The sequence below is a fragment of the Dryas octopetala genome, chromosome 6 (genome assembly GCF_963921425.1).
Source record: "Dryas octopetala chromosome 6, drDryOcto1.1, whole genome shotgun sequence".
Taxonomy (NCBI): domain Eukaryota; kingdom Viridiplantae; phylum Streptophyta; class Magnoliopsida; order Rosales; family Rosaceae; genus Dryas; species Dryas octopetala.
Genome location: NC_141371.1, coordinates 20,607,533 through 20,622,270, shown reverse-complemented (window position 1 = coordinate 20,622,270; position 14,738 = coordinate 20,607,533). Strand labels below are relative to the sequence as shown.

Sequence of the window (14,738 nt, the reverse complement as noted above, 5' to 3'; positions counted from 1 at the left end):
CAGCAGGGGCGATGGCTGGCTGGGTTCTAGCCTTAGTGGGTTGGGCTCTGTGTGTGGGTTTGGTTGTTTAGGGAAATTAATGAAGGGAATGAGTGAGGAAGAGGCTGAAGAGCACACACACGGGTTAAACAGCAAGTCAGCAAGAGTCTTTTTTATTTTCTTTTTTAGTTCCTAGCTCAAAACGACGTCGTTTTGAGCAAGAACTTAAAAAAAAAAAAAAACAAGCCAGGTCGTTTTGGCTAGGCGCCAATAAGTGAACAAACACAGTGCTAGTGACTCAGTGAGCAGCCCACAGCCCAACCCCTCTTCTCTTCTCAGTGAGCACTTTCATCAAACACTTGGGGGTTGCCTTCTTCACGTTGTGAGGTCGCTGATGTCGCCGTATAGAGGTCCAAGCTTGCGTGCTCCGCTGTTCGGGGGGTCGCCCGACCCCCCAAGCTTGGCTGTGCGTTCGTCCCTGCCTGTTCGATTAATCCAATTGACAAGATGTTGTCTCGACCTCACAACCATGCTCAACTTATGAACAATCTAGACCAATGTTATTTAAAAGATCAAGTTGGATTTTGAAAGACTCTTAAACGGTAAGCTAAGTATTCAAGTCTGCAAGTTGGATTTTGAAAGACCCATGGGTTCTGAGGAATCTCCGAGAAGGAAAAGTCTGTAAGTTGGATCTAAGAAAAATTTGAGTTTCTGAAGATACCACCCGAATTTAGAGTGAGGATGGTAACTCACCTCCTCAAAGGAGAAGAAAAAGCTTGGTGGATGTCTGAATGCACTCAAGGATTGGAGCATAATCAACTTAGGAAAAGTTCGAGCAATTGCTTATTACTTGTTATTTGTCTACGGTTTTAGAGACTGAAATAGGATGAGATGCAAGTTATATAGCTCACTCGATTTATGATTAAGTCTGTGATGATTGATTAATGAGCCAATACTTATGGGACTCTGAAATTGAGTTGCATGATGTATTTGTTTTAAGGAAATATGAGACTTTGACACACTCGCGACGAGCGTTGAGATCTTAGGTATTATCAAGGAAAGTACCTCTAATGCATACTTTGTTTTCTACATGCATTGATATTGACCATTGTTTTGGTGCCTGTTTGGATGATAAGGATACGATTAAGTTCACTCAAGGATTTGTGAAGTAAGACCTGAAATCGTGTAGTTGGTGAAGAACTAAGGATGTACTTGAAAGTAGTCGAGTTCACTCAAGGTTTGAAGAATATTGGAATTCGAAAGTTCTTAGTTGGAGTAGGACTGTTGACATACTCGGAGTTAGTGGAAGCAGTTTTGGCTAGAGAAGCACAACTACGAGGGATTTATGTAGGAAAAGAAGTTGGTTGGAAATACCAAGAAAGATAAGTTATGTTTTCATTGTAAGAGGAATGTTCATGTAAGAGGAGCAGTCTAAGGACGTGAACCACAGTTGGAATGACTTTGCACCTTTAAGTTGGAATTTTATTGGTTTCATTTGCATTTATTTGGTTGTTGTATGCTTACTTAATTAGTAATGTTTTCTATATCCTTGATTAAGATGGAATTGATTTTGTAATATTCCATGAAAGTTGGATTTGTTTCTTTATGGCTTCATTAGTAATTGGATAAATTCTCACGTTAAGAATTGCAAGTTGGTTACTTGGAAAGCTTGAAGTACCTACAAAAGTTTTAAGAAGAGTTACAAGAACAGTTGAAGAACATCGAAATTGAAAAGGGTAATGGACATGTGTTGGGAACGCTATAAGGATTTGTAACCCTAAACAAGAGTTTGAATGTGAATGTGATTGTGACTACTACTTGTTTGATTTTCGTCAATGTGACTTTGTGATTTTGAATATTAATTTCTTATAAAGAATACCTCTTATGTCGTTTTAGTCAATTCATTGGAGGTCTCATGTTTTTATATTAAAACCTTTATGAGATTGATTAACATGAAATTACGTAGACTTTTCATTTGATCAACGAAGATGCCTTTGGCCTGATGCTTCCCGTAACATTTTTCCAAAAATTGTTACAATGAGACTCTAGACGATTGACTATGACATAAGGAGATGGTTTCACATAATGGATTATGTTACTAAGTTGGGAAAGATTGAATGTTTATTTGAAATTGCCTGGATAGTACAAAAATACTTGATTTATGAAAGAAAGACGTTTGTTTTGGAAATATTTTCATGGATGTCTGAATTGAATGATCTCTTAAGTTCTAATTGAAGTATGATGACTTGTGATTTGGGTTTACTATTTTTAAAACAAGGATCTAATGTATCGTTGGATTTAAAGCTTTTCGAAGGTTTGATTTGTGATTTTGCATGTTACCATCAAATGACTATTTGAGGAAAAATGATTTATATGAGTTTGGAAATACTCACTTGGAAGTAAATGTCACTTGGGAGACAATATATTTCTACTTTGGATAATCACATGGAATGTGCGTAACAACCTTCTTGAGTGGAGTTGTCAAAGTGACAATCCCAATAAAAGGGAAGTATAGCTTGGATGTGATTGTGATATCTGAACTTAGATGTATGAATTGTGCTATCCACTATCAGGCTTATGTGATTGAAATTGCGCATAATTTGCTTATCAGATGTAGAGTTGTCAAAGTAATATCTTTGGTAAAAAAAAAAAAAATAGTGACTTGTCGACATGGATGACTAAAGGAAAGTAACTTAAGTTGAAAGAACTATCCTGGGCAAGTGCACTAGAGAAAGAAGTTTAATCGTGTCATGATTTGTTTGCATCATATTCTTAATTATTTGACTCAAATAATAAAAAGTATTTGTGAATTGATCCTGAGATATTGAGATGGTTGAAGTGATGAAATAAGTAACACGATGGATTGGAAATACCTAGAGCAAACCAAGTGTTGATATCCCTCGAGGATTGAACGACGCGAAAGGAAAGGGATTGCTTAGGTTGGATGGAAAGTTGACACCTGAATGTATTTGGTAAGTAGAACGCATGATCGACTTGAGATAAGTTTACTTGAAGAATCAAGGTGTACTACTAATGATATAGTTTCATGGGAAGGTTAAATTTTTCTTATAATGTTTTGGAATTCAAGTGTCGTTAGAGCCTGATGTACCATGTAAGGAAAGACCTGTATATGTACCAAAAGGGAAACTAGAAGGGTAAGATTGAGATATGTTACATTAACTTTGAAAGACCCGTAGCTTATTGGGTTTAGGGTTTAGGGTTTAGGGTTTATGAACTTTGAAAGAACCGCTCTTCCTAAACCCTAAACTTTTAACCCTTTTTAAAGGGAAACTAGAAGGGTAAGATTGAGATATGTTACATGAACTTTGAAAGACCCGTATAAATACCAAAAGAGAAATTTAAAGGGACAAAAGTTGAGATATGCCAGTTGAGCTTATAACAGAAAGTTTCGAAGTTAGATTAAGCCACTGTGATACATGGATTGAGATGATGAAATAAATGATAATGTGCCCATTGAGTTTTTGTGGCAATGACTTGAGATTGATGAAGTGGACCTTTATGTTGCCTCAGTTTAGTTAAATTGAGAATGGATGCATGAAGACCAATATTCGAATAAGATTGAATCATTCTAGTTAAAGGAACGAGTATGACTCATTAAATTGCTGTACATGCATGTGCATTAAAATTTTAATATGCTTTAATAATTTATCACACTATACATTACACACACGATACTTTTACATATGCCTTGTCGCGTGTGACGTGTGCTTGTGCAAAGACAAAACACATAACTAATCCAGAGGCAGTTGATACAGTTTCTCAATTGCGAGTTTCTATCTCTGATTACCAGGGCACTCTCGCTATCGTAGCTGTCTTTCGCAACTGACATCATAGTTGTACCTAATGTGTATCGACCATCTGACTTACTGTTATTTATGGATTTTTATGCATGTTTACCATATTGTTGTACAACCGAGTCATAAATGTTTTGAAAATGATTTAAAAAGAAATGTTTGAAGAACTTATTTGGATGATTTAAGAATCCGATGGAAAGGATTTTCACTATATTTTTCACTGGGAATGGTTTTGTGGTTTTCAAACCTAGCAAGGTCTCCTGAGGGAAGCTATGATCGTATGTGATGCCCTACATTGTTTTTGTGTTCCTTATTTATTAGATGTTTTTATAGAGCATGGTAAAGAAAAGAACTTGGATGATGGTCGAGCAGAGCAGCATCTTGAGACTTGTCAATTTCCTGAATTCAATTGGTGTTGTTATTTAAGTGATTTTTCGTGTCGAGTATGTTTTGTTGATTTTTCCTTTATTGATTAGAGATGGTTTTTAGTTATTTACTTTGATTATACGTTTGCGTAGTTTTGAAACCTTTATTCTATGCTTACCATGTATTTTGAATTTATTTAATTTTTCAAGGTTGCAATGAACTACCATAACTTTGGGAGTTGGTTCTATGAAGAAGTTTTATTTTTACTCCACATGTTTTCCGCTATTTATTATCTCTGATCTAACTCGTACTAAACCCAAAAGGCTTAACTCGCCTTGAATATCTTGGGGGATTAATACTTGATTTAGTGGTATTAATCTCTTGGGGCATTCAAGGTAGGTATCTCTGTTGCATACCCGCGGTTCGGGGTGTGACACTGCAGGCCCATGTTCTCGGACTCGTCGATCATGGCTAGCGTGGACATGGGTGGTAAGTTCTTCTTCGCGATGTCGACGATGCAGGTGTTGGACTTTGGTTTTGATGGGTTGGATGTGGACTTGGAGAAGTGCGTAGTGGCGGAAGAAGAGGAGGAGGGGAGTGGTTTTGGCGGCCGCGCGCGTGGATCTAGTGAGGAGGAGGGGGAAGGGCACGTGGTGGTGGTGATGGGGTGCATTTGGCATAAAGGAGAAAGAGAGAATTAGAGTGAGAGTGATAGAGAGAGAGAGAGAGAGAAAGAGAAAGAGAGAGAGAAAGAGAGAAAATTGGCAGTGAGGAGAGTGATCGCCAAGACGGGGTATCGAAGGCTAGTGGCCGGAGAGAGGGACCGAGGTGAAGTGGTTAGTTTTATTTTTTTATAATTCTTTTTTTTTTAATTTGGGTCAATTACAAAAAACTCTATAAATATTTTTAATATTATAAATTAGTCAATAAACTTTTTCAAAATATCATAATAGTCATTATTGACATGAAGTTAAGAGAAACTATGTGAATTGACAACTAAAAAAAAAAAATGCTCAATTACAAATACACCCACCAACTATCGGGGGGTATTTCATATTGGTCTATAAAAAAATTATTTCAGCTTAGTATACTAACTAATAGAAATATACAAAATAACACATCTATTACAAATTTCGTTAATAAGAACGTTAAATACCAGTGTAAATAGTGCTGACGTAGATTTTTTGAATGATGTGGACACCAAATTTAAACCACATGGATTAATGATGTCATATTTAATTTTATTTTTAGATTGTTTAAAAGTTTTGTTAGTTTTTTTTAATCAGTATTAATCTATGTGGAGCAAATTTGGTGTCCATATCATTCAAAAAATCCACGTCATCATTGTCCAAAGTAGCATTTAACTTTTTTTTTTTTTTTCACAAAATTCATTATGGATGTGCTATTTTGTAACTTTCTATTAGTTAGTGGACCAATTTGAAACATTTTTTTGTTCATGGATCAATCTGAAACATCACCTATAGTTTGTGGGTGTATTTTATAATTGAGCCACAAAAGAATTTACGAATCTTGTCACTGTGCTGACCTGCTGCTGATATCACCAATGTCCAATTTTTAAAATTACATATAAGTCAATAACAATCACATACTTTTTGAAATGGTAACTATCACACAATTACTTTTTTTAATTGGAAAATGTCACACCGTTACCGTTTTGATTGTGTGACATTCACCATTTTTTAAATTGAGTCAAAATATTTTTGAAGGGTATGATAGTAATTTAACACTAGGAATAGTATAGGGCCACCTAAATTGGGATTGGCTCATTGACTATTATGTAATTAGCAAATATGTGCATGTGACCATTATGGAAACCCAAATTGTATTTTGACTATTATGAAATTTTTAAATGTTGTATTGATTTATATGTAATTTACTATTTTAATTTTTTACTTTTTTATAATTAAGTTTTTTTAGTTTAATTTTATAATCCTTTTAATTTAATTTTTAACTTTTCTAAAATTATTTTTTAAGCAAAGAGACGTTTTTGTCCTAAAAAATTGGTCATGTGTTTGGCACATGTTCAAATTTTAATATAAGTTATAACAGAGCTGACGGAATATCCTTACTTAACACAAAATAAAAGTTTTAGTACACAGTTGACACAGTGAAATTCATATCCTCATGTGCATCATGGGTTATAATTGGAGTCTTTTGCCTAAAATTTTTCATTAATTAAATTACAATTTATATTAGTATATAATTAGTATTATTATAATTAAACCGAAAATAAACATAAAATATACTAAAAATAAACTGAAGCTAAACCGAAAGTATTAGGCACCAAAATTACCAAAATTAAACCAAAACCCAAAGTTTACCAAAAATACCGAAACTGAAAGAAAACGAAATAAAAAAATACCAAAATTTTCAATTTGATTTTGATATGCCCCAATACCGATCCGAACCGACCAAATGGCATACATCTCTATGCCAGTCCTATACAAAAAAACTTGTTCGGACGGATATACAAGAATCTGGAATCATATAAGGAATCATGTACGTATGAAAAGTTTTTTATGTAAGATTAACATAAAGAATTCACACATACAAACTCATTTGAACCAAGTATGGATGATTCGAGAATGAAAAAAAGCACTCTAAGATTGACATTGCTAAGTTAAAAGTCTGAATTTATACGAGTTAAACTTGTGAATTATTTGTAGTAATTCACTCAGTTTCAAGTGGTCACGCCTATTTATCTTAAACCGTCTCAGATCCAGACTTTTTTGATGCAAATTTGATCTCAGTAACGTTGGATTCCAACTTGGCACCGAGTTGTAACTAAAAATTGACATATCAATTGAAATTTATAAAGTTGGGATAAAAGTTTCTGCATTTAGATGAAATCTGAAAAACAAATACTATCCCATTTGAAAAGCAAAAGTGGGGGCACCAAAATATCTTACTCGGGATAAAAACTGGCAGATGTACTTAATGATATGCAGATTTAAAGTCCAAACTCCAAAGTCTGACAGATACACTATGAAAGACTGTAGATTGTATAAGCATTCTAAGAACATTAGGTTCAAATTTATAAAAATATATCTCTGGCATCCTTCATCTCAAATTGAGTAGGGGGAAAACACCGTCAAAGAAATTGCTAATTTAGAATTCAATCCATATCCAAAAATGTTGTGAAATTGATAATCTAGTTGCAAACAGAGGCACCCCAAACCAGTCACACCACTTGGTAATTCTCTGTGATCAACTGCGTTCTTTGAGCAAACTTGGGAGGGGCTCCACCTTTCAGAGGTATAATGTTCGCAACCTGCAAAAAGGAGTTTATGTTGAATAATTTATGGAGATTTAACGGCACCATTTAACTCAAAAACTTTCAGAGTATAATCCACTAGTGATCAGGTTCGAATTTGTAAACCACCAATACCATTGGAAGATAAGTGGCCCATTCAAGAAAGGATCTCAGAAGAAAATCATTAGTTGCACAAATTAGGAAGTTTCTCTAACCTCAGTCAAGAATCCGACTGACCTTTTGCATGCACAGAAAATTAAAAACATTTTTACTCATTCATTTACGAAGTCCTCGAGAGGGACTACCACACAACCAACAACTTCCCCATCAAGTTTGAGAAATTGGCCAAGTCGCAAGTGGACTACAGATTGACATAATAAATGGGCAGATAAAAACAACTCCAAGGGCCTTGCCTAAGTGTTAATGATGTGTGTAGCAGTGACTCCTATGGCAGTATGATAAAAGTTAAGAGCAACATAATAATTCCAAAACTCCAGAAGTACCTAATAACATAGTAGTTGCACTACAAGTATGGGTTATTTCAGTCCATCAAAATGAGCAAAGTATATCAAGAAAGCAAAGTTCGAAGTCAAGCAGTTGTACCTTCAGGTCACTGAAGGTATTAGTGGCAGAGAAGCGAACAGAAATGGGGAAGAATACAGATGAGTCTGCTGGGGGAACAACAAACTCCATCGATCCACTGCCAAGCATTCAACAAAGAAAGATAACAATTGCATTAGCACTGGTATATAAGGAACGTGAAACAGTCAAAGTAATCAATCCAATAATTTGCAGACCTGCGGTTCGAGTTATCAATAAGAAGTATGGACCACTCCAATATTGAATTCCTTGAATCATATCTGCAATAAAATTGTTGATATTAAATTTTAAGCAATATAAATTCCAAAGAAAAATGAAAGGTTTCGATCCTTTTGCTCCAGGAGGAATAGCATCCCATCACATTGAAGCAGGGATATTGGGCAAATTTCTGAGCCTATTCCATCTTAGTGTCTGGACCTAACATGTACACAAAAGGATTACATATGGGAAATGCTAAAACTGTCCTTTCCGGTAGGCATTAGACTGTCCTTTCCGGTAGGCATTAGACCTACCTGTTATTGATGGCTTTATGGAGCAAGAAATATATCAAAGAGTCAGTTCAGGGGAGAGCAGATATGGAAGGAATGGGTATGGAAAAAATTCCACAGAACTACTAAACAAAACTTTTTCTTTGATTACATTGGAGGGAATCGAACCCTTGACCTATCCTAATTCTAACCCATTGCCCCACCCTCTCTCACCCTTGACCTAAATGGAAGTTAAGATATCAAAAATTGACAATAATATCACGAATTCTTAATACCAGTCTTGTTATTAGAAAAGTTAAAACACAATATAACTTGTAAAAGATGATTGTCAAATTCTACTCACAATATGACAGTGTTGTCAGAGTTACACTGATAAATCAGCTGGAAATTTGAGAGCATTGAAATTAAAACCAGACAGAACACAAACACGCATTGAATTCATTGATCTTCTTCATTTTATGTAATGCAATTGGGTTTTCCATCGAATATTTCTTTTAAGTGACATTTTTTAACATTCTATCACACTCCAGGAAGCATCAAGAATTCAAGGGTAAAGAAATCAAAATGAAAAAAAATAATTTAAAACAGATGTCTTCAAATCACCATTTCCAGTATCATAAATTTTAAAAAAGTACTGGAAACTGTATCTCACGAATAACATCTTAGCATTGCCCTGAATCAGGATCATGCTCATGTCCATGAAATCATAGTCATACACAGTTGAATGTAAGGCAGGAAACAGAAAAGAACCAGGCATTCACATTCACATTCACATTCACAGTGGAAACTTTGTACCGGTAAGATAACCACATTCATGGCTGTAATTCAAGGTGCTAAAAGCTAGAGTGAACAAGAAAAATAAAGTTAATATTTCTCACCTCCATTCACCGTCAATCTGCCTTACATTTGGAGCCTCTCGGAGAGCTGGAAGAGGTACTGATACGATAACGTTTTGCAGATCGAACATCGAAGAAGCGTCATATTCAATGCTGACATAAGTTTCATTCCCAGAAACTGAGGGCCAACAGTTGACTGAAACAAAGATAGATTGATATTTAATGATCAGAGCACACATGACAAAATATACACCAAAATGAAAAGACTTGAACCCACTTGTCAGGGGCACCACTGACTCGTCTGTACTCTGCATTCTCCACTTCAAGAGACCAACACCTGCTGCATCACCAGCTTGACCGGTGGGAAAAGGCCTATTAGGATCCTTTAGGCCTAGAATATTTTCATTGGAAAATAGTTCTTTGTTCATGTTAGGGTGTGTTTTGAAAAGGATGCCAGGATTTCCACCAGTTTCAATCTGAAAATAAGGTAAAACACATTGCAATTAGGCAAAGCATGGGACCTACTTCTAGTCTTCTACAAGCTTAACGAGCACAGCCACAAACAGACCACCACTAAACATTTACCACAAATGACTGAAAGCAAGTTTCAAAAGACAACATTCAAGTAGACTATAGCTCTACAAGTCTCACAGGACAAGGACAACTATGAAGCTTCTCTCTGAATCAGACCAAACCTAGTATTCAAATAAGTCAGATGCAAGATGTCTCACACGTCACCATGAACATTGAAATGTTAAAAATACATCTACCACCTTGATTGTGCCAATGGAAATATTTGATGCACATGCTTGCACAAAGTACCTGGACTTGGATATTGCCATCTTCTTGGTTAAGAATTTGCAGGGATAATGTCCCCTGAACATCAAAGTTGCTCACTCCACCATCACGTTTAAGTGTTACATTGAGTTTCTCTTCAACATTCAAAGTGACAGGATCAGTTAGAGGTGGGGCAGTTGATTTAGACTGGCCTGCTTTAGGCTGTACATCTTCAAGAATCACCTCCCCCTCTGCTTTTAAGGACTCTAAAAATTGGTTGGTCCTTTGTGATTTTCCCAGCTGCATACCTAAACCCTTTGGAGGAGCAGTGGCAGCTGAAGGTGGGCGAGCTGAGGAGTGTACATGGTCAAAACGAGTGGTCTTAATTATAAAATAATACGACAAATGCCAAAAGAACAATGGCGGCCATAGAAACCCTGAACATTATGTGCTTACAATACTTTCTTAAACAGACTATATAAGACCAGCTTAACAAATGTAGCATATCAATTATCAGCAGGGAACTAAATCTAGTGTATGCATATCAATAATTGAACAAGAAATTTAATCATGTACCACACACACCAACATCACCACAGCTCATCAATATCAGGGAATCACAGAATTCATGCAGACAATTAGGCACAAACCTTTGGCCTTTGTTGAGAATGAGTCAATATCAGTGCTCAATCCAAAACCAGAACCACCTCCAAAACCACTTCCACTACTAGATATGCTCATGTCACTAAAGGCACTCTCAACTCTTCCAGAGCCCATCGATTGTAAAGACATAAATCCTCCCTTATCACCTCTGCTCCTATCAATCTGCAAAAAAATAAGATGCAAAATAATAAAATGGAAGGCATACAAGACCAGGAAATTATGCAAAGAACAAAACTAATACAGGAGTCATCACACGGCCCTAAATAAATACCTTGCTTTTGTCAATCTCACTAGCTTTGCGTTTCATAACATCCTTGGTCTCATTTATCTTGCTCTGCATTACGAGCTTGTGCAGCTTCTCTTCATGACTCTCCATCTCACAGTACTGCTTAACCTGTGCAACAGTCACATTTTCCTTGTGCCCAAGAGAGATGACTTCATCAAAAGCAAAAATCAGCTCGAAAGCTGTCCTGCATATACCCTCATCATCTAGGGACATAGAATATTCAGGTACCTAAAAACACTTAAGGAATCAACTCAATCGTTCACCACACGCAAACATCTATAAAGAAAAGATATGGCTCAAAAACAACTTATGGCTGAGAATTACCAGGACCATGGTACATTTAGTTCACAGTTGAGGTATGGCAACACAATACACTACTATGCCCAGTCCATGGTAAATCCCCGCTAAGTTGGTTTTCCATTTGGGATTGCAGTTCACATTGTTTCACTTATTACTTGCGTGCTTGGGAACAACTTGAAGTACATTCATACCTCCGTGCACAAATGCATAAACACTTGCATACAAGCACATATATAGATTTAGAGGATTTACAACTTTGCCCTAAGTTTTGCTTTCTTTACTTTTGACAGTTTATCTCTTTTTCTTCCTCATATATCATGGTACATTACTACATTGGGAACACCATTTTTGAAGAACAAGATCACCAAATACCATGAAACAAGATGTTCGATATCAATCACAGTTCCCAATGGAGTAGGGGAATACTAAATGAGAGCATGAGCGCATGAATCAAATAAAAAAAGGGATCCAGATCCATGCAAACATTTTATCACAACCATAGCAACAAGTCAATCATTCTAAAAAGCGGTGACAATTGATGGATCCAAGAAGTCAAGTCATTGAAGGAACATGAAAATAATCATATGCCTGCAAAAAAAAAAGGATACCAGCTTAGAGAGCAGCCGCAAAGTCTCCAAATCTTCCAAAATATTGCTCTGCTTGTTCGTAACAAGTAGCAAGTACAAAGCTTCTATTGGCTGGTAAACATAGCGCACATTTTCTGTCTCAACATATGTATGCTGTTTGCCAGTGCCTACCAACTTAGGAAAAGCCGCAAGAAGACCCTCAATTCTTATACGAGACATATCCATAAACTGCCTAGAAACAAGCACTGCAAAATAAAAATAAAAAAACGTAAACCCAAAGTACCAACTGTTCAGCTAAGCCCAAAGTACAACTTATTTTTTTTCTCTTTTTAGTAAGCCCCAAATACGACATATTAAACCAAAAAATAAAAACCTGTATTATTTTTAATTACTATGAAATCCCACCATAGCTCCTCCAAGAGGAAGCCAGAGAAACTCAGAGGCACCAGTCCCTCATAAGCCCTCTTATTTCCTTCTCTCTTAATTCATGACATGAAATAACGGTGAGGAAGCTATCCTTCCTAATGCAACCCTCCTCCAACCCTCAAAACTCCATAGACATTTAACAGTTAGAGATGTTAAGGTAGTAATTTAGAAAAAGAAACCTCAAATTCATAAGAAAGTTATACTCATGAATTCTAACTGGCCCAGATCTACACACATGCATTGCACAGGTTTAAAATCACTTTATACTAACATCTATGGTTAGAATAAATTTCCTAATTCAACCATTCTTATTTATATTTCAGCAATCAAAAATTCATAAATTTCCTCATGTGCACTTCATGAATAAAAAAAGGAAAAGGCAAGAATTGCTCTTTTCAACCACCCTTTCAGAGAAACATTAGAAAAAATGCACAGAACTCACCTTTCCCAGACTTGCTTATGATTGAAGCAGCAAGCACAACCTAAATTACAAATAAAAGGTATAATGAGAAGAGATATTCCAAAACAAAACTAAAAATTATTAGGATCAGCATCCTAAAGATATTCAGACAATTTGACCACCCAACAAGGAACCCTATTCTGAATGCTAGTTCAACTGAAGGGCAAAACAATATATTACATAATTACTAAGCTCATAGAAATTACCGAAAACTATCCTGAATTCAAGTTTTACTGAAAACTGATTATCATTAATCCACTAAGAACATCACTCAAATATTAAATGGAGAATTGAGAAGAAATGTCAAAAACTTTACCATCTTGAATTCTTGATTTAGTCGGAGGGGATTTGATTTCTGAGGGGTTGAAATGAAGAAGAAGACGGAGAGTCTGAAGAAAATATGATCAGGGCCTCTGGAGGAGGAGGAGGAGGAGGAGGAGGAGGAGAGGATAGAGAATGAAATAGCACTTCGGATCGGATCTCTTGCGCGCGGAGTGAAATAACGGAGGAGATGCGGAGGTGATTTGCTGTATGCATGACCATCCTATATTTTAAGAATGCCAAATCATATTACAACACGGCCAAAAAATATAATTTTTGGTTTTTTTTTTTTTACGAAAAATTTTGAAAACGAACCTTTTTTTTTCATTAAAGACATTGACCATTTTTAAAAATATTAGAAATCAAACCCTCGAGTAATTTCCTTTTCTTTATCTACTTATATATTTAAAATTTTATTAGATGTGAATCTAAGAAACAAAAAGGAAAGTTTAATTATGGGACCCAAGAAAATTTTAATAAATTAATTTGGAGACGATAATAAGTTTTGGATTTTATGGAGAAATTATTGGAACTTATAAGGATTTTTCATGAATTAATTTAAGTCATTAAGAATTTATTGGAAATTATTTGGATACATATAAATTAAATTGGATAAGTTTCGAAGACTTAAAATTTGAAGTTTAGGCAGTAGAAAAATAGTACAAGTTGAAAGGAGCTCATAGGATTTTTCAGAACTTTTTTTGACCTGGATTCATGATTGGTGAATTATTTAAGAATATGAATGTTTATGCATTTAACATAAAAGTTCTGGTTTACAAAGAGAATTAATTGAATGATATCTATAAATTTTCTAATTTTGGTTTGGTTGGATAGAGCTCATGCTCACCACCGCGTAGGCTAAAATGGATCGCAAATTGGAGTTGCATAGATGAAATTATGTGCATTTGAAGTTGAGGGGCAAAATGATAATTTGTGGGTCAAATATTTTAAAAACTAGCTAGCTGGTCTTCCTCTTCTTCATGCATCTCTCTCTCACTCCTCTGTGTTTTTCTCTCCCTCCCCTTCTCTCTCTCCTCTTCTCTCTACTTTGACGAGCCATTTCTTCTTCGTCCGACATCGGATCCCACCCCATTCTTTCCCTAAGAAGAGGGGCCCCCTCTGGAGAATAGTTCTTGATGATAGGAGTTAGCGAGCTGGGCTTTTTTCTGAACATAGATTCATTCCTAGGTTCCGAAAGGACGTAGGCTACTGAGAACGAACTGCACGTGAGTGATTTCGCCGTCATGTGATACAACATTTGGTTCAAAGCTTCGGTTTTTTAAGGAGTGAAGGAATGTAATCACTATGCCCTGGTGCCTGAAAAGTTGCTTTATTTTTATTTATCTACTTATGCATGGTGGATTGATTCGAGTACTACCCTTCATGTGACCAATTCCACGCAGGGTTTTCTTACAAGCAGACCCCCGGGTTAACAAAGCATCATCACGGGATATTCCAGCGATCTTGTTTCGTCAGAAAGCTCTTGACAGCGCCGACCTTCTAGTACCCTTATCTCGACAATCTGACCACTAATAGCGGCGCAACAAGCCGCCAAAGTCA

The 14,738-nt window shown here is 36.0% G+C and overlaps 1 protein-coding gene across 1 annotated transcript; it reads right to left on the bottom strand.

Moving 5' to 3' along the window:
• Nucleotides 1-7,160: 7,160 nt before the first annotated feature.
• On the bottom strand, nucleotides 7,161-13,375 carry LOC147283172 (coatomer subunit delta-like). The gene is made up of 11 exons (XM_086249183.1): nucleotides 13,174-13,375; nucleotides 12,840-12,879; nucleotides 11,993-12,216; nucleotides 11,070-11,312; nucleotides 10,786-10,960; nucleotides 10,181-10,485; nucleotides 9,636-9,834; nucleotides 9,401-9,554; nucleotides 8,232-8,294; nucleotides 8,038-8,134; nucleotides 7,161-7,452 (listed from the first exon to the last, which is right to left on the bottom strand). The coding sequence occupies exons 1-11, from the start codon at nucleotides 13,174-13,176 to the stop codon at nucleotides 7,363-7,365; spliced, it is 1,593 nt and encodes a 530-aa protein (XP_086105309.1). The 5' UTR covers nucleotides 13,177-13,375; the 3' UTR covers nucleotides 7,161-7,362.
• Nucleotides 13,376-14,738: the final 1,363 nt, after the last annotated feature.